At 38.9% G+C, this 25,630-nt stretch overlaps 1 protein-coding gene across 5 annotated transcripts in view; it reads left to right on the top strand.

Annotated features, from left to right (window-relative positions):
* The window catches only part of col4a6 (collagen, type IV, alpha 6), a 106,003-nt gene that overhangs the window by 74,843 nt on the left and 5,530 nt on the right, over positions 1-25,630 (top strand). For 2 of the 5 annotated variants that reach the window (XM_079605255.1, XM_079605259.1), the window contains 32 exons: positions 2,346-2,438; positions 4,171-4,224; positions 4,323-4,385; positions 4,584-4,628; positions 4,714-4,767; positions 4,854-4,914; positions 5,042-5,152; positions 5,742-5,891; positions 6,152-6,241; positions 6,351-6,508; positions 7,250-7,429; positions 7,639-7,822; positions 11,861-11,911; positions 12,627-12,698; positions 12,827-12,934; positions 13,555-13,773; positions 13,881-14,042; positions 17,884-18,054; positions 18,305-18,448; positions 18,608-18,727; positions 18,920-19,101; positions 19,387-19,450; positions 19,587-19,661; positions 19,793-19,897; positions 20,013-20,120; positions 20,262-20,333; positions 20,436-20,555; positions 22,149-22,265; positions 22,513-22,674; positions 25,046-25,144; positions 25,231-25,380; positions 25,502-25,618. In XM_079605255.1, the coding sequence (XP_079461381.1) occupies positions 2,346-2,438; positions 4,171-4,224; positions 4,323-4,385; positions 4,584-4,628; positions 4,714-4,767; positions 4,854-4,914; positions 5,042-5,152; positions 5,742-5,891; positions 6,152-6,241; positions 6,351-6,508; positions 7,250-7,429; positions 7,639-7,822; positions 11,861-11,911; positions 12,627-12,698; positions 12,827-12,934; positions 13,555-13,773; positions 13,881-14,042; positions 17,884-18,054; positions 18,305-18,448; positions 18,608-18,727; positions 18,920-19,101; positions 19,387-19,450; positions 19,587-19,661; positions 19,793-19,897; positions 20,013-20,120; positions 20,262-20,333; positions 20,436-20,555; positions 22,149-22,265; positions 22,513-22,674; positions 25,046-25,144; positions 25,231-25,380; positions 25,502-25,618 (3,661 nt within the window). Of the gene's footprint in view, positions 1-1,683; positions 1,771-2,345; positions 2,439-4,170; positions 4,225-4,322; positions 4,386-4,583; positions 4,629-4,713; positions 4,768-4,853; positions 4,915-5,041; positions 5,153-5,741; positions 5,892-6,151; positions 6,242-6,350; positions 6,509-7,249; positions 7,430-7,638; positions 7,823-11,860; positions 11,912-12,626; positions 12,699-12,826; positions 12,935-13,554; positions 13,774-13,880; positions 14,043-17,883; positions 18,055-18,304; positions 18,449-18,607; positions 18,728-18,919; positions 19,102-19,386; positions 19,451-19,586; positions 19,662-19,792; positions 19,898-20,012; positions 20,121-20,261; positions 20,334-20,435; positions 20,556-22,148; positions 22,266-22,512; positions 22,675-25,045; positions 25,145-25,230; positions 25,381-25,501; positions 25,619-25,630 lie in introns of all 5 variants that reach the window. The other 3 variants (XM_079605256.1, XM_079605257.1, XM_079605258.1) reach the window with 3 other exon arrangements.

The raw sequence follows: 25,630 nt of genomic DNA, 5'->3' as shown, positions 1-25,630 counted from the left end.
TTACTAATAAGCATGGTAACACTACAAAGTTTGGAATGTAATTTCCTTTTCTTTTGAATGGCAGTTCACAGATTGCATAAGTTAAAGAACAGTACCAGCAGTTTCTTCATAACTTGTAAAGTCAATGTAAGAGTATTGTCATATTTCACTTGAAATCTCTAAGCTGCTATTCAATTTGCTGTTTTTGAGTGATCTGTCCTGGTGCTGGAATCACCTGCTCCAATCTTCTGTGTGCCTTTGTTTCCTTTGGTTGGGACACTTAACCCACAGAACACAAGGACCAGTTAATTCTACTGTATATGCAATCAATTGAAATTGTCAGATAGATCTATGAAATACATAAAGGAGTTCACCAATAATATGCATGCATTTGTAGCAGTAACTATAATGAAAGGAGCCCTTAGCCCTGCTTCTCTCACTTTTCATTTCTGTCATTTTCTATCACTTCATTATCTTGCTTTCCTGTTTATTCTCTGTAAAAAAAAAAATCTTCACCATTCTCTTTGTTTAACTGGTTTTCCAGTAAAAATGTAAATGCAAATATAGTTAATACAAATAAAATGATAGTTTTGTGACTTTTAGTTTATGCGTGTAAGCTTGGGCACCCTCTATATGCTAGTCTACGCTAAGCATTGAAAGGAAAAATAAAGTTCACATCTAGCAAATGTACAGTGCATATTTACAGTCTTTCTCTTTTAAGGAAAAACGACCAAAAATAGTCCACCCAAACATGAACATTCTGTCATCATTTACTCACCCTCATGTCGTTCCAAAGCTGTATGAAGAAGATATTTTGAAGAATGTTGATATACCAGTTTTGGTTCCCTTTGACTTCCATTTTATTTTTAGTCAAAGGGAACTGAAACTGTTAATTTTCCAACATTCTTCAAAATATCATATGTGTGTTCTGCAGAAGAAAGTCAGTCATACAGGTTTGGAATGACATGAGGGTGAATAGATGATGGCTGAATGTTCATTTTTGGGTGGACTATCCCTTTAAATGCTTAAATTCTTGAAGGATTTGTTTAACTGACTACTGACCAGGAAATCGCAAATTATGGTTTGTTGTTTTGATGTAACTGTAGCCTCTTTTTCAAGCACTTCAATGTTTTAATAGGAAAACACAGAAAAACAGAAAACTATGTTCATCAATGATTGAAATGGGGTCTTTCAAACAATATCAATTTACTTAGGAAGCAAAATTGCATCAGATGAAGGTTTTTCAGAGAAGATAACTATAATTAATTTCTTTAGCACAATAGTTTTGAAATAAATGGGCTGGGGGGTTCTTGTTTTAGGCATAAACCTCGTTAAATATGTTCAAACTAAACAAAATGTGCTAATGGGGTGAGAAATATGAACTCATGATATACATTGTTTTAAGGATGTTGAGACATTTTTACTGGGAAAAAAAAGAATGTGTTGTTCTCAATACCCTTTACTTTCACAACTTTCTTGAGACTTTTATGCTTTTTCTTTACCTGACTTTGACTCCTTATCTCTCTTTCTCTCACACACACACACACACACACACACACACACACACACACACACACACACACACACACACACACACACACACACACACACACACACACACACACACACACACACACTCTATCTCTCTCTCTCTGATAAAGTCCTGGGCTCTAATGTGTCAAATGTTTGTGTTGTGGATCTCAGGGGGAAATTGGTCTACCGGGACTCAGGGGCAATCCGGCCGCTCCGTTTAACGCACCAGCAATAAGCACTATCAACAAAGGAGAGAAGGTAACACACAGGGGAGCGGTGATGCCAACCTAGGGAGGGGCAGATCTAGGGTGAGAGGGATGGATGGTGGGGGAGAGTTGAGCGTTGGAGGGCACTGAACCACATCAGGGGAAATTGCTCCAAGGAAATTGGTCTGGAACATTCACACAATTACGGGATTGACATTTGTAACCCCCCACCCCCCCAACGCCCCAATCACCAACACCAATTATAAAAATGTTTTCACAAAGAATACACATCATAGAGACCTTGACAGTACAAAGGAGGGATGGTTAGTTGCATAATGATTGAATGGGGAGAGATACAGACACATCCATTGTGTTGAATGTGTAGTTCATTACCAAAGCTCCTTCATTCTTCCTGTGTCCATTCATCTCCCTCTCACCCTGATCTCCCCGCTGCTCCGGCAGTGGTCACAGTCCACTTAACGTCCTTCTTCAAAACCCCCAAAAACTTCTCACCACATGCCACCTCTTCAACATGCTCCGCCGCTACCGTCTCCAAACAGCCTCCCCATCACACCTCATCTTGCCCATATAAAAAAAAAATCTCTCTTCCTTGGTTACCGTATCCAGGGAGATGTGGGCCAGCCCGGTGACTCAGGCCTCCCACTGGTCTATGGAGTGGTGGAGCTTGTTGGCTTTCCAAATGGAGACAAAGGAACTAAGGTTTGTGAGGAAAATGCAGCTGCGAGGATCTAGAACTAGGATGCCGTCAATCGACGATGTCCTCCTCAACTTCTTTTCTACAGTTTCTTTGTCCACTTGCTCTATACCTCAGGCCTGCTATCCAGGAGGGTGACGTCCACCTCGTGCTTACTGTATAAATCCCATGCTTCACCCTGTGGTGAACTTTGAGGGTGGTGTTTGTAAATTCTTCATATTTGGTGGTGATTTCAGTCACATGTGACACACAATATTTCTAATATTTCCAAAGGTTCTTTCTTAAATTATGTGTGCATATTTGCAGTGGCCCTAAAGAGGACACTTCAGCCACACTTGTATGAATATTACACAAATGTATGAATATCATTATCTACTGAAGATAATGGCCTAAACAATGAAAATCATTTGAAGTCTGCCTCAAGTTTCAAATTAGATATCTGAAACATTGGCTACATCCGAAAGCTTAAAAATGGTGCCTTCGGAGGATGCATTCCATGGTAGGAAGGCATCAAGAAACATCCAAATCCAATATTGGCTTTACTTCCTGTCTCCTGAGATACCATCATCTGAGTGGTTTTTGAAAGCAGCATAGATATTTTCTTCGCTGCCTTTGATATCTCACAATCCTATACAGTATGTTAAGTGACAGTTGAGCTAAAAATAATTGCTGCAGGCTTGTGTAACCATGGATGTAACTATATTGGGCAGCTGCCGTCTCTATAATAACACTAATCAAACAACAAAAGATATATAATATATTTTATTTATAAAGTGCAGTGTTATTTTACATTTGATTACAGTGTCTGTACCTGAATACCTGAAAATCTTAAAACACTGTTTATTTCAATCGTATCTTTGTTCAGTTGTATCTATTCTTTTTTAATTACTGAGTGTTTATTGCCTTTAATAAAGCTACAATTAAATGTTTTGAAATATGACTAAATGCTATGAATGTGAATGATATCTAAGATTTTTTTGTATCTTATCGGAATCGAAATTAGTATTTGATAAGAATCAGAATCGATAAGCAGAATCAAAATCATTAAAATTCAAACGATACCCAACCCTAACCGTTATGCTGTTACGCTGCGCAAAGTCTGCTTTGCCTTGCCTTCTGGCTTGCTTAGTTGGGGACATTTAATATTCAACAATATTATATATCTGCCTTAAGGTGGACCATGATGCAATTTTTTTTGGTATTATTTTCATGCTATCACTGTGAAGCTGCTTTGATACAATCTGTATTGTAAAAAGCGCTATATAAATAAAGGTGACTTGACTTGACTTGATAAGTTATTGCCTGATAAAGCAGCGAGGTAACAATTCTGCTTAAGCTTTTGAACTTACAGCTTTGAACACTATATATATATATATAAATAATTGATTAAATTGATCTGTTACAGCTGCACAGCATTGAGAATAATAAGAAATGCAACCCTCTTTTTAAATATCAGTATAATTGATATTCCATTAACAGGCAGTCTGCTCTTATTAACTTCTTTACATTCACAGTACATATTTTCTCATATTCATTCAAATATTTATGGTATTTTCTCACTAAAATACCTGGAGAGAGAAAAAAACAGTTTAAATATCTGCAGGAGGAGTAAAACAGCTACTTAATGCCCAGCCCAGTCACATGGTACATAAATATGATATTATTATTTTTTTAAACCACAAAGTGACATTGTGAATGCTCAGTCTTCTTTCTTCTCTTTCTCTCTCTCTATCTCAGGGTGAGAAAGGCTATACCGGTAATCCAGGTTTTCGTGGTAGTCCAGGACAACCAGTGAGTAATCAAAGACAGCTTTTTACCCTCATTTATTTTGTGATATGTTGTTATTGGAAACTGGCTCACAAATTACGTAATTTTTTGCGCATATGCAGGGCCCAGTTGGTTTTAGAGGTGAGACTGGCGAAAAAGGAATCCTGGGCTTGCCAGGCTCGAGGGTAGGTCTACATTTTGTGATTCACCATTGGATACAATATTTTTGATGGCTCTTTGTCATTTTACACTACTGTACATCTCATAGTTGTATGTTTGTGTTATGTGTTCATTTATATTTACATCTAATGTAAAATCCTGTATTTGTTTTGAATCTACCTGAATTTTTTCTTCTGTGTTATTTATTTATTTATTTATGGCAGGGTGCACCTGGTCTGAATGGTCCTCCTGGGCTCCCAGGAAGAAAAGTAAGATGAAATTATTCAATCTAAACTATTTCTGTCCTACGGTATATGATTATTATTTACCAATCACTTCCTGTTTCTTCTGTAGGGCTTCAATGGGGATTCAGGTTTTACAGGCCAACCAGGATTTACTGGCCAAAAAGTAAGAACGCAAAACCAGAAAAATACAACAAATATGTCACAAACAGAAATATGTTTCTTAACAGCATATTTGTAATTTATTTTTAGGGTGACAGAGGAGACCCAGGTCCACCTGGACCGATTTTGGAGCGAGAAGGGGGAATTAAAGGTATCTTTTTCACTTTCATGATCTTGTGTGAGGTACTGTACTTGAATCTTGTAATCTCTCATGCACACACACACTCAGATGTGCTGATGTACAGTCTTCAGTGATTATTTAATTTGCTTGTACCTAGGTCCTCGAGGTGATCCCGGCTTTCCTGGTTATCCAGGGCTAACTGGAGATACAGGTTTTCCAGGATTTCCAGGTCAGCCTGGTCCTGCTGGAGCGCCTGCTTTTAACACAGGTACTAGTGACATTCATTTGAATGCTTTATGACTGCAATCATGCAGCTTGTTGAGGAGAATGTGCTTTGCCTTTTCTAAGTGATCAGAACTAAAAAAAAATTGTCTTTGGGACACAGGAGGGATCTGTGTCATATCTAATTACACCTAATCTAATTATCACAAGGGATGGGAATTCAGAGAAATGTAACGATTATTTTAGTATTTGTGAGGAAGAAATATTTTGGGGGAAAATAAATGCAATTGCACTGTAAAATAATGACAAATTCAATAACAAATTTAAATCAATACTTGCACAAGGTGTTCACGCAGACATTTTAATGTCTTTTTTTCAGAGCTGACTCATGAAAGTCATTTGTTCAGGAATCAGTTTTACTACTAATCGCACTGTATGGTCTCAATTCATTAGAAAAGAACCATACAGTATCGACTTTATAGCAGCATGCTAACAATCACTCAGGATTCATTAGCAACCACATAGCAATACCCTGGTAACCATCCACAACACTCTAATGTCATGGCAGTGAGTTTTGCAGAATTTACTGTATATGTCAATATTATTTTAACTGTTAATCGGTGTTGTCTATTCAGGACGTCCTGGCAACCCTGGGTTCCCTGGTAGTCGTGGACCCAAAGGACAGAGGGGAAACCCTGGTCGGGATTCTTATGGTCCTGAAGGTCGTCCCGGAAATCAGGGTCTTTCTGGAGTTCCTGGTCTCCGTGGACCACCGGGCAGTTCATGTAAGCTTTTGCATATGATGGTCATCATCTTTTCGGGTCGTAACAGTCTTTACTGGTTTCATTCAAGTAAAAATTAAATCAAGATTTGACAAATTAGATCACACCAGCAAAAGTAATTTGTATTGTTTAGATCAAGTAGAAACACTTCCCTTGAGTTAGCAGTTAGTAGCAGGTTACCACTTTTTTTATATAGTAACATAACTTAATAGATGTAGATCATGAGATAAACTGATGGTTGCTACTTATTTAATTTTTTCTAGTAAACACAATCTCTGCTGCACTAGCTGGTTTTCCGGGTCGGCCTGGTCCAAGAGGACCTGCTGGAGAAAGAGGCTATAAAGGATTTAAAGGTAAGGAACTCTGTTGTAGAAGTGAAATGGGAATTATTGAGTTTAAATTAGAAAATAATAATAATGGCACACATGGACTTCTTCCCTACTTGACCCTGTGCCCCTGCAGGAGAAAATGGTGACTGCAACTGTTTGGGTGGAGGAACGACAGGTGCACAGGGACGTCAAGGGCCCCCAGGGCCCTCAGGTTTCGCTGGAGCTGATGGTGTGAAGGGAGAAATTGGTGACCAAGGCTTCCCAGGACCCCGTGGATCACTGGGTCTTGATGTAAGAGACTGATAAAAAAAATTGCTATGAAAAGGACTGATGCTGTGGTGGTAATTTTCAAGGAGGTAATCCATCAGCCGGAAACACGACAATGTATAAAAGGCTCCATTACCTTGTATCTTACGTTAGCGCCCCGTAGAAGCAGTTTTTGTTAAAACAGGCTAACTATTGCGTCATAACCACTCGACTCTCTGTCGCACAGTCAAGAAATTACCGTATAGACCGGCGGAGAAGCTCGCAAGCAATCGGGGGGACGTGGAGGCATAAAGTCCGATAAAATCAAGGGAGTAGCCCATAGAGAGTCATAAAGTTGCTCCTAGCTCATGGACAGCTCCTACTCGCGCTCTCAGTCTCTGCGAGGTTCGGAAGGGAATTATTCAATTTCTCTCGGAACAGCTCCTAGAAGACTTACAGCTGTCAGACAGGTTGCTCACGTCACATCTACGTCGTCAAGCTCAGTTTGAGGCTGCGCAGTACGCTCAGCCATCAGGAAGTGAGTGCTTCTAATTGACTTCACTTTTCTCCGTTGAAACCTATGGGGTCACTGTGTCCATTTTATATACTGTCTATGGTAATTTCCAGACATTTACAAAACAAAAGTTACATTTTCTTGAGTTTGCGTTGTATTCATCGATCATGGTATCGCAAAAAACTGGAGGGACTGTTTTGAGGTTTTAATTGGGATGATCAGGAAACATGCTAAATATTGCTTAATTTTAATTGAGTCTTGCTTTGTTTTAGGGTCGTGCTGGTGAAAGAGGCTTTTATGGGCGTAAAGGAGAGAAAGGTAATTCTTTCTTCCCCCAAGGTAGAGGACAAAAAGGTGATTTGGGTCAACAGGGTCTTCCTGGGCCACTTGGAGCAAGCGGCAACCCCGGAAGGAATGGATCTCCTGGCTTTCCTGGACAACCAGGTCCACCTGTAAGTAGATAGGCTAATTTTCATTTTCCTTTCTATCATTTCATTTCATCAGCTCCGTTGTTACTGCTAAATAAGATATGTGGCCCTATTTGACACCAGTAACTGTTTATAAAATAATTTCTTGTTGTAATTCTGCTTCTAGTACAACTTTCAACCATTGACATCTACATTTTTAAACATATCTAAATTTCTAAGTTCTTTCTCTACAGGGGGACTCTGGTTTTGGGGTGACTGGAGATAAAGGTTTTCCTGGTATCCCAGGATCCAATGGTCGTCCTGGTTCCAGTGGCGATCCTGGTATTGGCTATCCTGGTGTAGCTGGGTTCAAAGGGTCACAAGGTGATCCTGGATTCAATGGTCTTCCTGGAACACCTGGACTTCCAGGTTCTCCAGGTAAGTAGAAAAAAAAAACACTTTAGTAACACTTTACAATAACTACACAGCATCAAATATTTATTATATACAAAATAAATTATACAGCTTACATGACATTATTTCTCAAATTTGATGTCATTATTATTATTATTGAATAATAAGATCACATAAATTTTCTGTGATACATTTATTAAAGTATGTACTATGTAGCTTAAATATTCATACATAGTGAATTGGATATACACAAATGAATGTAAACGGGTGGATAAAGGAGCATATTTGTCAATATAAGCTTAAATTAAAATAAACAGTTATATATTGAATTCAGGCATTTTTTTTTAAATAGTCTAATTAAACCTATGTTTAATTGATGATGCAGAAATATGGCTGGGACGGTTACTGCAATGCCGCGGTCACGTGATGCCTACCGCGGGTCTGAGCTTGTCACCGTCATCACCGCAAAAAATAAAATAAAACATTGGCCTGCACATGTGTGCACGTTCTGTCTAATGATATGGATTCATTGATTCTAATTCTAATGACATGAATTATGTCTAATGACATTGTGTCTTAAATGGATTCAAGGTTTTCTAAACAAAACTTATCAAACGATGGAGAAAATCTAACCTTTCAAGAGTTGGGGAACGCAATGTTTCATGATGCATAATATAGATTCTATTCTAGAGATTTTATTTAATCCGCAAACGCATCACAAAACTCATCATCCGTTCACCATCCATCCGCACCAACGTTTTTGGACCAATTTTCAAAAAACCGCACCCGCCCGCCATCCGCGGATTGTTTTAAGGTGTATGGGCGATGCAAGGCGCTGCTGCCGCGAGCCGCGAGGCTAGAAAGCTCTTGGCTATTTTAGAAAGCTCTTGGCTGTTCTAGAAAGGAGACTGATCCAATGCAGCAAAGATATTTAAAGTCCCTATTATAGCCTAGTGACTCTGTTGTATCCCCAGAATTCCGATCGGCACACAGGGACAAAAATAAATACATATTTTCACAGAATAAAGTCTTCTCTACGAAATGCAATGCAAGAGATCGCACGGGCGCCTCCACGTCCTGATTATATGTCTGCTATATTTGCTTTTTATTTATTATTTCCAGACAATTGGTTGATGAAACAGTGATTAAAATTAAGATAAAATTAATACAAAACTAAATTTAATTTAAAGAAAGGCTTTTTACAAAACAAAACTTAAAGGCAGGGTAGGCAGGATTTTTCAAAAAAAAAAAAAACCAAATGTGTTTAAAGGGGTGGTTTACTGCTTTTTTTCTTTGCATGATTGTATTTATGGGATGCAATATAACATGTCTTCGTTTTTTTTTTTTTTTTTAAGCCTTATTTTTCATAAATTTGACCTTTATTGTAAGCCGCTTTCTCCTCTGTCATTTGAACGACCGGTTGACTTCCTGATTCTATGAAACCACTCCCCCAGAAACAGGCATGGGCTCAGATTGGTTAGTTGGGCCGGTGTGTTGTAATTGGCTAAACTGCGCAGTGCACGTTGTCCGGAAACTTCACGCCCATCACCTTTACGGGCGAAAGTTGCATGTGCTCTGGTCAAATGTAAATAATGGTTTCAATACTTCCGTACAGTTTGAGCCAGAATCAGACCCAGAAAGCGGCAATGAAGAGTCAAGCAGAACCTCCCCAAACACGGCTCTTACAAAACGTTTCTGAATGTTACATTTTTTTAATTACTATTATTCTATTCTACTATTATTATATAATAATTTCGATACGCTGTTACTTGAAAATGCCACTGCTGACACTTGTTAGCTTTTGAGATACGGGTTTCTCCTGATTAAACATTTAATATAACTGAATAAATGACTGAGTAATACCGCAGCTGAAGTTTGCTGTTGCGATTACATATATATATATATATATTTTTTTTTTTTAACTTTATACACGTTTGTCTTACACACAAAATAGCATCGAACTAACTGGCTACTATAAACAAACAGCTTTAGCATTGGTTTACGTTCTTGATCAAATCGAAAAATTACTTCATAAAGTATACATGGAAAATACATTTACAAAATTAGTACATAATTACAAATTGCAGGTTCAAAATGTTTGTACACGTTTGTCATAGACACACGAAATAGCATAATTAAGTGGCTATAACGCGAGCGCTGGCATTTGTTTACGTCCCTGATAAAACTAAAACATTGCGTCTGAAATTATACATGCAAACATTTAAAATTATTAAGTCTTACTTACAGGTTGTGGCCCAACAACGGCTGCCTCTGCGTTTAAAGTTGGAACTGCTTCATGTTTTAGAAACAGTTTCTTGTTTAATCCGGCATTGAATTCGTGGAGATTCTGGAAGCTGTCTTCCGTAAAATGCGCAGCACAGAGAGCTACGATTGTAATTTTCAGGAACATAATAAAACAGAAATTGTAGCCATTGTTGACGAACTACAGCGTCCATAGGAAGCCCGAACACAGAAGACCTGACAGCTGGGTGAAAATAACACACTTTCGACGGCATGGCTACAGCTCTCCACTATAATTCTTCCTCTTCCACAACGCCGCAGAAATATGGCCACGTCCCCTTTTTTGCATATTCCGGAGGGAGGGTTGATGTAAATGTATGGGTTAGCTACGTATAAAACCCGGGAAGTATCTCGTTGTAGTCCCATTCGAGTCGTTTTTGTAGGCATTAAACTTCCTGATTTTTAAAAGACGATATCTCTGCTTACGTTGAACTTTCAGCACAGCAACTTTGCAGATACTGTTCATGCACCAACAGCAACATTACACACTATTTAAAATGAAAAAAGTGAAATTGCAATCAACCACCCCTTTAAACTGTTTTTATTATACCAATACATAATTAAAATGTAAGTACTCTGAAAAAGAGAGTATACAAATCGAGTGTCTGTAGTCCTTAAAGCGGTTTACCGCTATACCGCGGGAATTTCTTGCTTTTCAACCGCGGTAAGAAAAAATCCATACCGTCCCGTCCCAGCCCTATTCTGAAATACTGTTTAATATTGAGTATGTATTAGCCAATACAAAAGAAATGCATCACAAGATTTCATAAGACCTCCTTGTTTTTATCACTTTTTAAATAAATTTGGCAGATTTGGCTTGTTTTGTGATTTTACATTGCTTAGTTTATTCAGTACAGTGGTTTAAAACGGCACATTTGGTCATTTTTAACCCAGAGAACAGTATTACAGTTAATTTAGTTCCTCATTTCAGTTGATTGAGAAATATTCAGTGTTTTTTTTTTCCTGTGGGTATCCTGAATTGCATAATTGAACAGTATAAGATGAGCTAGGTTGACAGAGCTTCAGTTTAGAGGTTGCTACATTTCATCTTGACAAGCGTTGGATGTGCACGAGTGTGAATGGGTGTGCAAATTAATCTTGACATTTTTCCTTTGCCTAACAGAACTTTTTACCTCTTTGCAAGCCATTCCATTCGGAGAGAAATTGAGCAGATGCAATTAAATCATACGTCTTAACATTCATGTCTGAATCTCCAAATCCTTTCACTTAATAATAATAATAATATATTTTATTTGTAATGCAGTTTACATTTGGAGCAAATCTCAAAGTGCTACAGTTAAGATCATAAATGCATAATAAAAACATCAAAATAAAATACAAATAGACATAGTAGTTAAAAGTCATAAGTTCTCCTAAAAAGAAATGTTTTTAGTCCCTTTTTAAAAGTCTCAATAGTTTGAGGTGCCCTCAGATGATCGGGGAGGGCATTCCAGATACGAGGAGCAGCAGAACAGAAAGCCCGATCACCCACTTCTCTGCATGCTCTCCATCTCTCTCTCTTAGCAATGGAATGGCTTTGACACAGCACATGTCCCCCTTTTGATTTCTTTATTTGCACTGCTTTAACCGAATGTGCTGGAATATTTGAATGAGCTTTTTATTTCTCTACTAAAGGTACAATCATTTTCATGCTTATGCATTTGATTTCTTGTTGATGCTGCCCGAATGAACTGATTAATCAATCGATTGATTGACAGCTTCTCTTGCAATCTCTCTTGCCCTTGCATGTTGTCTGACTAGGTGACAGCTGTGGGCAGGCGGGGCTTAATGATGCCTCTTTGGAAGAGGGAGGTGAGATGCGAAGCCCAGAGCTGCAGCCAGTATAAAATAAATAATTTTCCAATGGCCTGACTGTATCAGACAGCTTAACTGTAGTGTCCACCAAATCTGACCATACTTTTATTACGACTTTTCCTATAGCTTGAGATGTCTAATTCAGTTAGACGCTTGCCATTCTGGAAAAGTAGTAGTTGCCATATACTGTAACAGCCCTCTTTTGCCAGTCATTTAACAGTCTTTGTGCATGTTATTAGCCCTAATATGCTGGCTATACTGCGGGGAGGGTGGGGTATATTTCTTTTTTTAGTTATGAAAATAAACATTTCTTAAATTTGAAAGAGCCTGATACACTATCAAAGGCATATTACTCAAATTCGCTCTGCAAATGCCCTCCACAATATTAAAGTGTGCTCCTATTTGTCAGTCAGTTATATATGTTTTTGAATCGCTCTCATTGTCTGTACAGTTCATGAAATTGTAATGTAATTGCATAGTTAAAATGTATTCCCTCCTTTCCTTTTTCTTGTCAGCCAACATTCAATGATCTTAGATATTTAGAGACATTTTGAAACTAACAATTAACACAAACACCCACCTTTAATACTGGCCTTTTTAGAGCAGAATACCTTTATACAGTTTGTTAGGGTAAGATGTAAGGCGTGTGTGTGCGGAATGGGGCATCATTGACAGTTTTATATGATTTTGACAATGAAATGGATGTCAACAGGAACCCCACTGCCCTGTAGGATTCCTGGTGAACAAGGAGATTCAGGATTCTCTGGAAGTCCCGGGGTACCAGGTAATTGAATTGTGTAAAAGTATATGAAAGTTGAAAATGGTAGTATTTTAATTATAAAGAGTTATTTCACATTGTTCTAACATGTTTTAACATGTTCGTTTGCACGCCTGTGTTCATGTATATGTTAGGGCCAAAGGGTCAGCCTGGTTCCCCAGGAGTAAGTGGGCGCCCAGGGTTTGATGGGCCTAAAGGTGAGAGAGGAGAACCAGGTTCTGGAGGTCAACCAGGACCTCAGGGTAAGATTACACCCTTAAATGTGAATGGGTGCTCCATTTAACCACAAATCTTACGGCGCTTTTCCACTACACAGTACCTGCTCGCCTCGGCTCGACTCGCCTTTGTTTGGTTTTCCACTGTGTAAACGTTGTACCGGTACCTGCTTCCAGGTACCTTTTTTCGTATCACCTTCGGCGAGGTTCTGAGCGAGCTGAGGCGATACTAAAATGTGACGGCAGACTGCTGATTGGTCAGAGAAAATTGTGACTATTCACTACGTCATCATTGCACACGCTAGACGGAGTTATCCTGAATAACCCTGACATTTTTAAATAGTTTGGCTAGAGATTGTGTGATATACCCATTACTAATATTATGTAAAACCGCATACACTCGATTTCCTCCATTGTCCTGTGTGTGTGGGTAGCGGGTGTGTGTCGCGTCACTATGACGACAAGGTACTATTGTGGAGGTACTATCTGCAATGGAAAACGGAGCGAAAAGCGAGCCGAGGCGAGTCGAGTTGAGCTGCTATTGGTAATGGAAAAGCGCCATTACACATCATAATTAGTCAACTTGCTTAGCCATACATTTAAAGGTATAATTGCATTATAGTTGTCTAACTCAAACTTATGGTTAGGTTTCCCCGGACGCAGAGGGGAAACAGGTGTACCAGGAACAACAAAAACTGGCTTACCAGGATCTCCAGGAAGAGATGGTTTTCCAGGTGTGCCAGGAGCTAAGGGAGAACCCGGTGTGGTGCTTGGGGCCACCCCTGGAGGTCCAGGTTCTCCAGGGAGAACAGGAGAGCCAGGAGACAAGGGTCCACCTGGGACACCTGGTTTACCTGGGAGGCCTGGTAAGTTTGATGAGATGTTTTTAGTTAGTTTCCACAAAGCTACTCTCAACATCATTATTACCAGTCATATGGATATCAAGCATTAGTGCTAATGCATTCCTCCTTAGGTAATGATGGACGCAGTGGTTTTCCTGGCATAAAGGGTGAGCAAGGTGTGGATGGAAGACCTGGTCCCGTAGGACCCATAGGTCCACCAGGAGAAATCCCTCCTGGGGGTATCCCTGGTTCCAGAGGGCCAGCTGGACCTAAAGGATTTAATGGACCTCCAGGTAAGAAAATTCATTCTCGTTCTCATGAAACAACATTTTGGTGTTTTGTCTAATATAATGAGTGAGTATTTGTTCAACAAGAGCTGCTCAGATCCTAGTATAAACTCTACCTTGAGCTCCATAATAAGCGATTCTGTCATTAGGACCTTTCACGATAACAGTTTTGGAAGTTCTACCCAGCTGCTAAAGCCTGGAACACACCAATCCAACGAACTAGCGCTGATGAAAGCCGACTGTGTTTTCACCTCACGTCGGGGTAAAAAGCTGCACTTGAACACACCAAGAGAACTACAGCCGACTGTCAGCTAGAGTGCGCGTTCTGCACCTGCGTCTAAATGTGACAACTGTCTATTTCTGCAGATATATTCTTCTATATTCGTCATTCAAAAAGGGAAACCGACGCTGCAGGCTGCAGATACACAAACCGTAAACAAAGCAGTGCGTGCTTACCGTTTTAATATCAATCCTGCTAAACACTTTATTCTTTATTCCACTCCGCTCATGTTAATATTGAAATATTCACCAAGGAACACTCAGGTAAGATGACGTAACATTAGAACAGCCTTTTGACTTCTTTGCTCGCTGTTTTGCTATTATTCTCGTGCACTGACTCGTTCAGTAAGCTGAACAGCCAATCAGAGTTCCCTCTTTCACCGACGGCGATTCAACATGTCAAATCGGCCGAAACAAAGCCGACGAGGACCAATTTCAGCCGACGGTGCGGAACACTCTGAGAAAACTTAGTCGGCCGACGCACAAAAACTGTCCGACGGCCGACCATCGGCTTGGTGTGCTTAAGACTTAATTCTGAGGAATCTCTTCTACAGTCTATATTATACACCCCTAATAACCTGGGAAGTTATGGTTTGGATAACTTGTTTTCTTGTGAGCATTGTGGTAAAATATTTCACTGTTGGCTCGTTCTCTTCTTATCAGTCTACGTCAGCCTGTGTTTACTGATGATCTTCTCAAAAAATATCTGTTTTCTTTATTCTTTTCTTTATGGTCATCCTCCACTCTTTCTCTTTTTCCGTCACCATCATTTCCACCCTCCCGTCCTTCCATTTGTGGTGTCACCCTCTTCTATTTTTGGTGTTGGGTCACCTAGGCTGCAAAGGTGAGAAATATTGTCCTCCCTGATGCCCTGCAATATAGTTGCTGTTTATCTAACACACAATTCGCACTCTTGGCTTGCTACCTTTTAACGCATTTGTCTTTCCTTGTGTTTCCAGTCCTCCCAATTAAGGCAATGAGTGCAGGGGAGCATGCATTAACTTTTTTTCCAGCCAAAAAAAGAAAATTCGATCATTATTCACGCTTCCTCATTTCGTTCCAAACCCATAAGGATTTTATTCATCTTCGAAAGACAAATTAAAATATTTTTTCAAGTCCAAGACACTAAAACTTTGAAGTGACATGATCACTTTATATGATTTAATTTAGACTTGTATTCAGATAGAAACAATGAGGTTTGTTTTCGCACATCAAAAAAGTATGGTCGAGCTTCTGTTTACCATATTTGATGTGCTCTATGCACAGTATGAACGTTAATCATTGTTTATTTGCGAATAAAAGCCTAGATTAAATCATATAAAGTGATCTTGTCTCTTCAGAAGTCTTGGATTAAACTTCTCGCTTTCAAAGTTAATAGACTTTCAATAGAGGGACTGAAATCTCTCAGGTTCCGTTGAAAATATCTACATTTGTGTTTGAAGATGTTTCAAACTAATGAGTTATCTTGATGACTTATGAGTTTGGAACGGCATGAGGGTGAGTATTTTGGGTGTGAACTATCTATCCCTTTAGGGTTACAGATCTTTAAGCCTCTATGTCAAGCTAAGAGATTTGTTTGTTTATAGTAATAATGTAGAATTCACTTTCTAATTTCTTAGATTGAACATGTATTAAGAAAGTTTATCCATGGTCTTTTATCAATGGAATGGTTTAAACTGCACTTGTACATCTGTTTGTACCAGCTGGCATCACATAGTACGCTCACACTTAAAAGATGGCCTTAAACTCGTGTGTTTAAGTAGTACTAATCTTCAGGTTCACTGAATTTGAGCAACACCATCTAACAATCTAGCCTCAGAACTTGTTGCGCTGCTATAACTCTGATGTGCTTGTGTGCCTTTAACCACAAACACACCTTCTGATATAACAACAGAATCTTTAGTTAGTCATGAAAGTAATGTTTCATGTTTCAGCTGTTAGTACTGTCTAGAATTAGCCTTTACTTTGAACTGACATTTCCCAAAACTGTGAAATATATATTATATGTTCAACCAGTACAACAAATACAGTGGTGGAAATAATTATTTGATCCACCTCCTGATGTTGTAAGTTCGCACACTTACAAAGAAATTAAGGGTCTACAATTTTTATGGTAGGTTTATTTTAACAGATAGAGACATAACATCAACCAGTTGGTGAGAAGGAGAAAACTGTTGGTGCCATTATTAGGAAATGGAAGAAATACAAAATAACCATCAATCTTAAACCTCTCGTTCTGGAGCTCCATGCAAGATCTCGCCTCATGGGGTACGGATGATCATGAGAAAGGTGAGGGATCAGCCCAGAGCTACACGGGAGGAGCTTGTTAATGATCTAAAGGCAGTTGGGACCACAGTCACCAAGCAACCCATTGGTAACACATTACACCGCAATGGATTGAAATCCCGCAGCACCCGCAAGGTCCCCCTGCTCAAGAAGGCTTATGTACAGGACCGTCTGAAGTTTGCCAATGAACATCTAATGATTCAGAGAAGTCTTGGGAGAAAGTGCTGTGGTCAGATGTGACCAAAATCGAGCTCTTTGGCATCAACTCAACTGACTATACTGACTATGACCCCAATAACACCATCTCTACAGTCAAGCACGGAGGTGGAAACATTATACTTTTGGGCTGTTTCTCTGCTAAAGGGTACAGGACAACTTCACTGTATTCAGGGGCCAATGGAGGGGACCATGTACGGTCAAATCTTGGATGAGAACCTTCTTCCTTCAGCCAGAACACTGAAGATGGGTCGTGGATGGGTCTTCCATTATGACAATGACCCAAAACATACCGCCCAGGCAACAAAGGAGTGGTTCAAAAGAAGCACATTAAGGTCTTGGAGTTGCCTTCTGTGGAGGGAGCTGAAACTTCGAGTTGCAAAGTGACAGCCAAGAAACCTTAAGGATTTAGAGAGGATCTGTAAAGAGGAGTGGACCAAAATCCCTCCTGAGATGCGTGCAAACCTGGTGACCAACTACAATAAACGTCTTACCTCTGTGCTTGCCAACAAAGGTTTCTCTACCAAGTACTAAGGCATGTTTTGCTTGAGGATCAAATACTTATTTCACTCACTGAAATACAAATACATTTATAACCTTTATACAATGTGTTTTTTTCTGGATTTTTTGGTTGATATTCTGTCTCTATCTGTTAAAATAAACCTACCATAAAAATGATAGACCCTTAATTTCTTTGTAAGTGTGCGAACTTACAAAATCAGCAGGAGATCAAATTATTATTATTATCAAATTATTTCCCCCACTGTATCAATAAATGTTTTTTTGTTAACATTTATTGCATCTTTTACTAAATGCGTTAGTGTACAACATTGAACCCATTAGCATTAGTTAATTAAATGAGTTAATTTACTATCCCAAATTAAAAAAAACTTAAATTATATATTTTTTTAAAATAATTCAAGGATCTTTCCAATATTCTTTCATATATATATATATATATATATATATATATATATATATATATATATATATATATATATATATATATATATATATTTATATATATTTTTCCAATATTATGTTTTAACAAATTTTTCCTCCACAGGTTTCCCTGGGCTGAAGGGTGTGAGAGGAGATCCGGGGCTTCCAGGGCCTGGTGGAATAAAGGGTATACCAGGATTTCCTGGCATCCCAGGGCAACAGGGATTTAGTGGACCTCCTGGACCCCCTGGCTTTGGAACACGTCCAGGCATACCAGGAAGACCAGGAATAAAGGGTATGAAGATTGCAGAAAGAATTTGTTCTAAATTTATTTGAGTTTTATTGTAGTTTGAAGCTACTCGAGATTCACTTAAGTCATTTTTAACTTGTTTCTACTGTCCCTAAAAACACACTATGAGAATTTGTTATGCTGTGCATAGAAAGACAACAAGAATCTGAGATTGTTTTAAATGCCTCTTGTCTGATTAATTGTGCTATTATGTGTGTCTTTACCATAATGTAGATATTTTTTGTCTGTGTTCAAGGGATGAAGGGGTCTTTTGGGGTGACGGGGTTCCAAGGATTACCTGGTTCTTTTGGAGTCGAAGGTGGGCCAGGTGTTAAAGGTATACCTGGTTTCACTGGGCGGGATGGCTCACCTGGGGAAAAAGGATCAAAAGGAATCAAAGGTATATTGATGTCATTTGCAGGACATCTTGTAATATATTTTTTTTCTGGTTAAGTGAAACCATAGAAGGCACTCAATAAAGAATTCAATACTTCAGAAAGAAGCCAGATATGAAATTGTTTGTAGTAATTGCATATGTGTGTGTGTGTGTGTGTTGAAGGGGTTCGTGGTTATCCTGGTCCTCCAGGTCCCTCTGTTACGGTTGATCTAGGGCGGCTGGAAAAATCTGAAATGGGTGACCCAGGAGCTGGTGGACTGCCTGGTTTCCCAGGACCAAGAGGTACAAAAAGTGGACAGACGATCCAGTTAGGCCTCATTTCCTTTTATTTAGTGACTTATCATTTATTATACCACAACTTAATTAAATGACTCTTCATAACGTCTTAACATCACAAGCAAAGGCATGAAACTAAAGACCAGTCATTCAGTCATTAGAATTTCAGTAAAAAGAACGTGTTTGTCTTTTCAACAGGTGATAAGGGTTTTACGGGGCGACCTGGACGTGATGGCTTTCCTGGATCACCTGGTGTCGCAAGTCAAGTAAAAGGCTTTCCTGGCCAGCCTGGAAACCCGGGTATTCCTGGCTCCTTTGGCCTCCCTGGGTCTAAAGGTTCACCTGGAGTTATGGGCTTCCCTGGTATAACAGGCCTGAGGGTAAGCATTCTGTATTCAGGCACAGGTCTAAATATGTTAAAGTTTACTAGGGATCCACCAATACTTATATTGGTATCAGCATTTGCTAAAATGTGTTATGTACAGACACATAGTGGCACAATTTTAAAAGGGAAATCTTTTAAACGCAATGCAAATGCAAAAAAAAAAACTGTCTTCATTTTTTTTTTTTTTTTTCGGGTAAAATGACCTGAACGAATTCTTCTCAGACTGTGAGATTAACAACAGGAAGTTGTGTCTTACAATTTGTGTCATTCTCCACTGCAGGGTGATGATGGTGTGCCTGGGGTTCAAGGGTTCCCGGGCACTGAAGGACAATCAGGTGGCAAAGGTGAGATCTGTGTAATTCTGTCAGTGCCTTGTAGAATAATCTTTATTTCTGACCTGCACTACATATTCCAAATGCAGGTAGTTGAATAGTAGGCTGAAGGCAGCCATCACTGATGTACCTACAAATTATGTTTAAGGTGAGAAAGGTGACTCGTATGCATCATCTGGACCCTCTGGACCAAAGGGTGCGCCTGGAAATCCTGGATTCCCAGGTTAGAAAGACACTTTTTCAGGCTATGGCTATAACATATTTATTTATCAGCTCTTATATATTTTGTGTATTTAATTTGGTATTTATACTCCAGTCTGGTTTTATAAACAGATTTTTGTCTTTTACCTTCAGGTGGTCCAGGATTTCCTGGTGAACCAGGTGATTCAGGTTACCCAGGATTTGTAGGATCTCAAGGCCAGAAAGGATTTCCTGGAGAGCCAGGAGCACCAGGATATGGTATGTGGAAATTTTCTGCCACCCTTATAATTCTGGAGTGAGGATTTCAGTTTTTACTTCAAAAGCTGTTTTCTTCCCTAATGTCATTTGCTGTTATTGTTGTATTCATTCATAGGCTCACCAGGCCTTCCAGGCATTAGGGGTATTTCTGGTTATCCAGGACTGGAGGGGCGTGATGGAGAGGCAGGCCGTCCTGGAAGTCCAGGGTCACCAGGAGAGAAAGGTTAATGAAGAACTAGTACCATTTTAATGCCAAAACCGAATTAATTAATTTTTTTCAGCTGTAGTTTTTAATCTCTCTACAAACTAAAAGAAAGCAGCCTGAATCAATTTCTGAAATACTCTACCGCAAATGTTACTTTAGGTTTTCCAGGCTCACCTGGTTTAGACGGACTCAATGGTCTTCCAGGATCCAAGGGGCCACGTGGAGTTCCAGGTAAATTAATCGGACGAACCTTTAAATATAAAATTCTACATTAAGCTGTAAAACTGAACAAACACCCTAGTGACTGCTTATTTACTTACCATATTTCCTTAGGTGTGATTGAAGGTGGTCGGCCTGGAGCTCCTGGTGTGAATGGCCGGAAGGGAGAGAGAGGCTCATCACAACCCGGTGGACCTGGTCGCCCTGGAGAGAAAGGAATCAGAGGAGACACTGGTGAGACTCATCATGTGGATGGACGACTAAACATTTCTGAATATCTTGTATAAAAGGAAAATAAGGGAAAGAAAATTATTAATTTGAATGAAAAGGAAAGTCTAAATAACTGAACTAAAATAAAATGTAAAAAAAAATATGTAAAAATGAATGTACCTAATGGACTGTAAAAAACAAAAAAACAAAAAAAAAAACCTAGTGATGTTGCATTTGACACTGAAGCTTCAAAGCGCGTATCAAAGCCGTGCCGGAGCGCGTGCTGTTTTCAGAGAAACACGTGATCAACGAAAAACGAAGCCTCACTTTCTGTCTAGTCACGTGAAGGCTTCACTTTGAGTGTCAGAATGTTTGAACCCAGACCACTACTCTACAGGGTTTTGGAAGTTTAAGTCAATTTACTAATTTAATTATATTTATATATATATAAAAAAGCCTATAGCAGCCTATGTTACATGATCATATATTATGCCATAGAAACAGCATAGAAACCATAAAATAATTAGACCACCATTTACTTGCATCAACTCTGTTGGTATTTTTTATAATTAGTATTAATATAATTATTACATTTAATTTATTGCCACACTTTAATATGTGAATTATATTATCAGAAAACTGAACATTTGGCGTTGTCAGGCTTTTATTTGTGCTTAATAGATAAAACAACAGCGCTGCGCACTCGGTTTATGGCTGCTATAAATTTGACCTGCCACAAGATGGTGCTGTTTTCAACACCCATGATGCTTCGAATCTTTTCCTGGAATAATCAAGGGAAAGCCTCAGTGCTTCATGATACTTCATTTGCCCATCCCTAATACACCCGTTATGTTCGGGTAAAAAATGGCCTGTATAGACTTGTGTAGTTTCAGAAAATGTACAGCACTATCCTTGTAACGAATGATCCACTGGAGGCAAGCTGGTTGAGAACCCAAATGCAACTTTAATTACACAACATAATAAAACAAAGGCTGGAAGCTGGAAACTGGAACATCAACATGTAACTTTCACATTCAAGATTAAGACAAAGGCAGGGCAAACATGAGGGCTTAAATACACAAGATTAATGACTAGACAAGGGACACCTGTGAACAATTAAACAATGAAGCAATAACAACATGACACAGACAAGGGAACACGTGGCATGATCACATGACTAGAACAAGTGATCACATGACATACATGAAACAGGAACAAGGAACAAAACCCAAACGTGACAATCCTATTGATTTGGTACATGAAAATTGGAACTGCACTTTAACAGTAGATGTATGAACACAGATACAACAGATAAGAAACTAAAATAGTTTGTGTGAGAGAGAAAGAGACAGTCCATACTTAACAACACTCATGAATCTCCATTGTCCCCCAGCAAAATTAGGAGTATACAAAAATGTTGACATTCCATAAATACAAACAACTATTATAACATCTATTATCAAATATAAATAGAAAGAAGATTTGAGACATTTAGCCATTTCTTTGAAGATTGGAGTGGGAATCACATCTAACAAGAAAACTAGCAATCATGGGGTCATTCCTTTGCTGTTTTATTTTCATATATGTATTTGATGATTGTGACATTTTGGCTTTCAGGTCGTCCTGGTTTTAGAGGCTACCCTGGTAATCCTGGCCCCACTGGGCCACCTAGTCCTTCCAATATCCCAGGTCCTCCTGGAGACCCTGGACTTCCAGGATTAGATGGACGAGAAGGTACAGGACATCTCTGTTCTCTTTTTTCTGATTACTTTTTGTTCCTTCTCTAAGATTAAGCTGATCCTTTCTTAGGCTGTATATATCTAAAACTAAAAGACATTTGATCTAGAGGGCTAACAGTTATAATTCCACTTTGATATGTTTCTCTTTGACTGTTAACTTCACCTTTTGTAATTATTAAGCACTACGGTTGCCCATAGTGTTTTTGATACTATTGAAATCAGTTGAACTGGATCATTTGTAGGTCCCTTTGGCTTTCCTGGCCTGCCTGGACCGCCAGGCCCTGGAACAGTCCAAGGAGACAGAGGAAATCCTGGATTTCCAGGGCTATCAGGAATACCAGGAGCACGTGGAGACCCTGGTGCTTCTGGAGCCCCTGGATTACCAGGCAACGCTGGTTTGAAAGGTATTCCTTTTGTTATTATTTTGACATGAAGTTTCTACATTCATCGTTCTTAATTCTTTTCCAGCCTCATACTGGCCCTCATTTATCAATCTTGCGTCGAAACAGGCGTATATGTTGGCGTAAGATTATGCTTACACTCCTCTCACCGCCTGATTTATGAAGCTGTGCATACCTTTGAAATTCAGGTGTACGCAATACCTGCCTCTTGATAAATGCCGCGGCTGAAAACGATCGTCATTAGATTAACACGCCCCTATATATTCACGTCTCCGCCTCCCCCACGCCCTCATTTTACGCCATGGACACACGGAAGACGGCAAAGAGGAGAAACTTCTCCAGTGGAAATCCAGTTTAAATTGCTGGTTGGTTGAGCAAATTACCTATCACAACAATGCATTATTTTACAGCACGTGTTTTGAAACTATTAGCGTTGAATTTCGCATGACGTCACATGTAATGGGGTGTACAATAGTGATGATGATGATGTGAATAATTGCATGACAATTTGTAATATTCTTCTTATTAGTATTATGATTTTGATTATTAATGACGCTTATTGTTATTTAGAAGAAGAATGTCTTTGTTATTATTATTATTTCTATTATTATTTAAAAGAAGAAGAATGTCATTTTAATTATTTTGTCAGTCTGAATTATTTTTTCAGCACTAACTCAAAACGTGCGTACATGTACACCACCTCCTGAGCTGGCGCAGGATTTGAGCGTGCCGGTGTTGTGCCGAATTCTGACCCCCGCCAAATTATTACCCCCCTAGTATTGGTAGGTTTAGGATTAGTTGTGGGGGAGGGGTTAGGATTAGGGGTGGGGTTAGGATTAGGCAATCAGGTACTGACTTCAACGAGGGGGGTAATAATTTGGCAGGGGGTCGAAATTCGGCACAACACCGGCCCAGGCTCTGTTAGTGTTGAGATGTTTTACTCAAAATGCTCATCTTTCATATGAACTGCAATTTCCTATAGTATAACATGAATAGTAATAAACATTAACATACCGGTACATATGAAGTAAATACATGGTGGTGATAAACAACAACTAACAAATCTGGAAGAAAAAAAAGAAGCACACAAGAATTTAACAAACTACAAATGGACAAAAAGTGCAATAAGTTAGCCTCTTACCTGGCATACTTAAACTTAAATGATTGCAATTCATGAACACTTTAGACTACAGTTCATAAATTATTTTTAAAAGAAGAGTTTTTTGGTACAGGGGCCAATGGCCAATGGCTTTTTGGTACAGAGCCATTGGTTAGTCTGGTTGTTTGATGAGAAAAAGTTCTGAATTTCTTCTTCATCTTGAAAACTTGAATCTGTATTTTTTTTTTTTACTGAATATTTGCAGTCTAAGAATTCAGAACAAAAAAAATAGCTGTTTGAAAATACATGTCTAAAATTCAGCCATAAAAACATTTAAATTCGTTAAATTTCAAATGTTCAATATTCGTTTAAAGAAATCAAATTCAGAATGATTTAAAATACCTCATAAAATTCAATTTTGTTAGATTACACTTGTAAATAATTAACATTTACAGAATTCAAATTCAAATAATTTTGTCTTATTATTAGCTCCATAGTAAAGAGGTTATAAAAAAGCTATTTCATAATACTACACAAACATCAATGTCATGAAGGTTGGTAATTTTTCACTGTTAAGTGGAGAATGCTAATGGCAAAATGAATACTTGTGTGCTAATTAACGCTTTATGGTGATGTATTATAATCATGCCATGATGCATGCAGTGTTTAAATGAATCCAACATACATAACATGTTGTCTACTATTCATTGATGTCAACTTTATTGTAAACATGCTGTAATCTAAATGCGTGCAGAGAGAGCGCTCCATTTAAAATCACTAAAAAGCCATCACTCATCTCAGTTCATTGCAATCTCACAAAGTTATTTTATTACATTATTATCAATGAAGCTGTCTACACTGCACAATGAAACTCTTACTTGCATCATGTCTACACTTCGTTTGTTATAATGAGAGGATTCACAAGCGTGCAGAACTTGTGAGTCAGCACTGAAGAAAAACTCTTGTGTTTGAGCGGTAAGTGTATTCTGACTAAATTAAAAAACTGATTGGCCACTGCGCTCAAGAAATCAACAGGCATGTATGTGATTGGCTTCATTGCTCAATGCTGCTAAAACACGTAAATATAAACTCTTTGAGCGCAAACACAAATACATACTGGTTCAGTTTCGCCAATATGATATTATTGCAGTATCAGCTTATCGTTTAAGGGTACTTAGCACCCCATTAGAACCGTGGGGTCTCTCGTGCGGTGCCCTCCCTAGGCTTTGGGAATTCGTTCATTTTTGTGCTCTCTTTTTCTTCTGGATTTACAAGGGCAAAGAGGTGACCCTGGCTTTAGTGGTGTACGTGGACAACCAGGGTTCCCGGGAGAACCAGGAGATTATGGCAGGAATGGACCCAAAGGATTAAATGGTCGGTTGATTACAGTGCATGTTTTGCAAAACAGTAATAATGTTATTCATAAGCATTCTTGAAACATTTGCTTATCGTCCTCTCAGGCGTTTCTGGTCCTAAGGGAGCTCCAGGTCCTGTTTTTTTCCCACCTAATCCAAACCAAAGCCCATTTGGGGATCCAGGCCCAGCAGGTCTTGATGGGTTTTTTGGTCAGGCGGGAATACCAGGCTTGCCAGGCACTCCAGGGTTACCAGGTGAGTGCTTTTTTCCTGTCTTCACATAAGAAGAAAAAGCACACAAAAAAAATGAAACTGAAAGTCTGATCAATTATTTAACATTTTAACTTCAATTTCAATTCCTCTGAAATTAATGTAGGTCCCAAGGGACTCAGAGGGCCACTGGGTAGACCCGGACCAACTGGTCCAGCTGGATCTCCAGGAACTTTTGGTGACCCTGGAACTCCAGGAACCCAAGGACCCACAGGAGACTATGGTACAAAGAATG

The sequence above is a fragment of the Phoxinus phoxinus genome (genome assembly GCF_949152265.1).
Source record: "Phoxinus phoxinus genome assembly, chromosome: 2".
In the NCBI taxonomy this organism is placed as follows: domain Eukaryota; kingdom Metazoa; phylum Chordata; class Actinopteri; order Cypriniformes; family Leuciscidae; genus Phoxinus; species Phoxinus phoxinus.
Note: the sequence above shows the minus strand (reverse complement) of the source record. Positions and strands in the feature narration are given on the sequence as shown.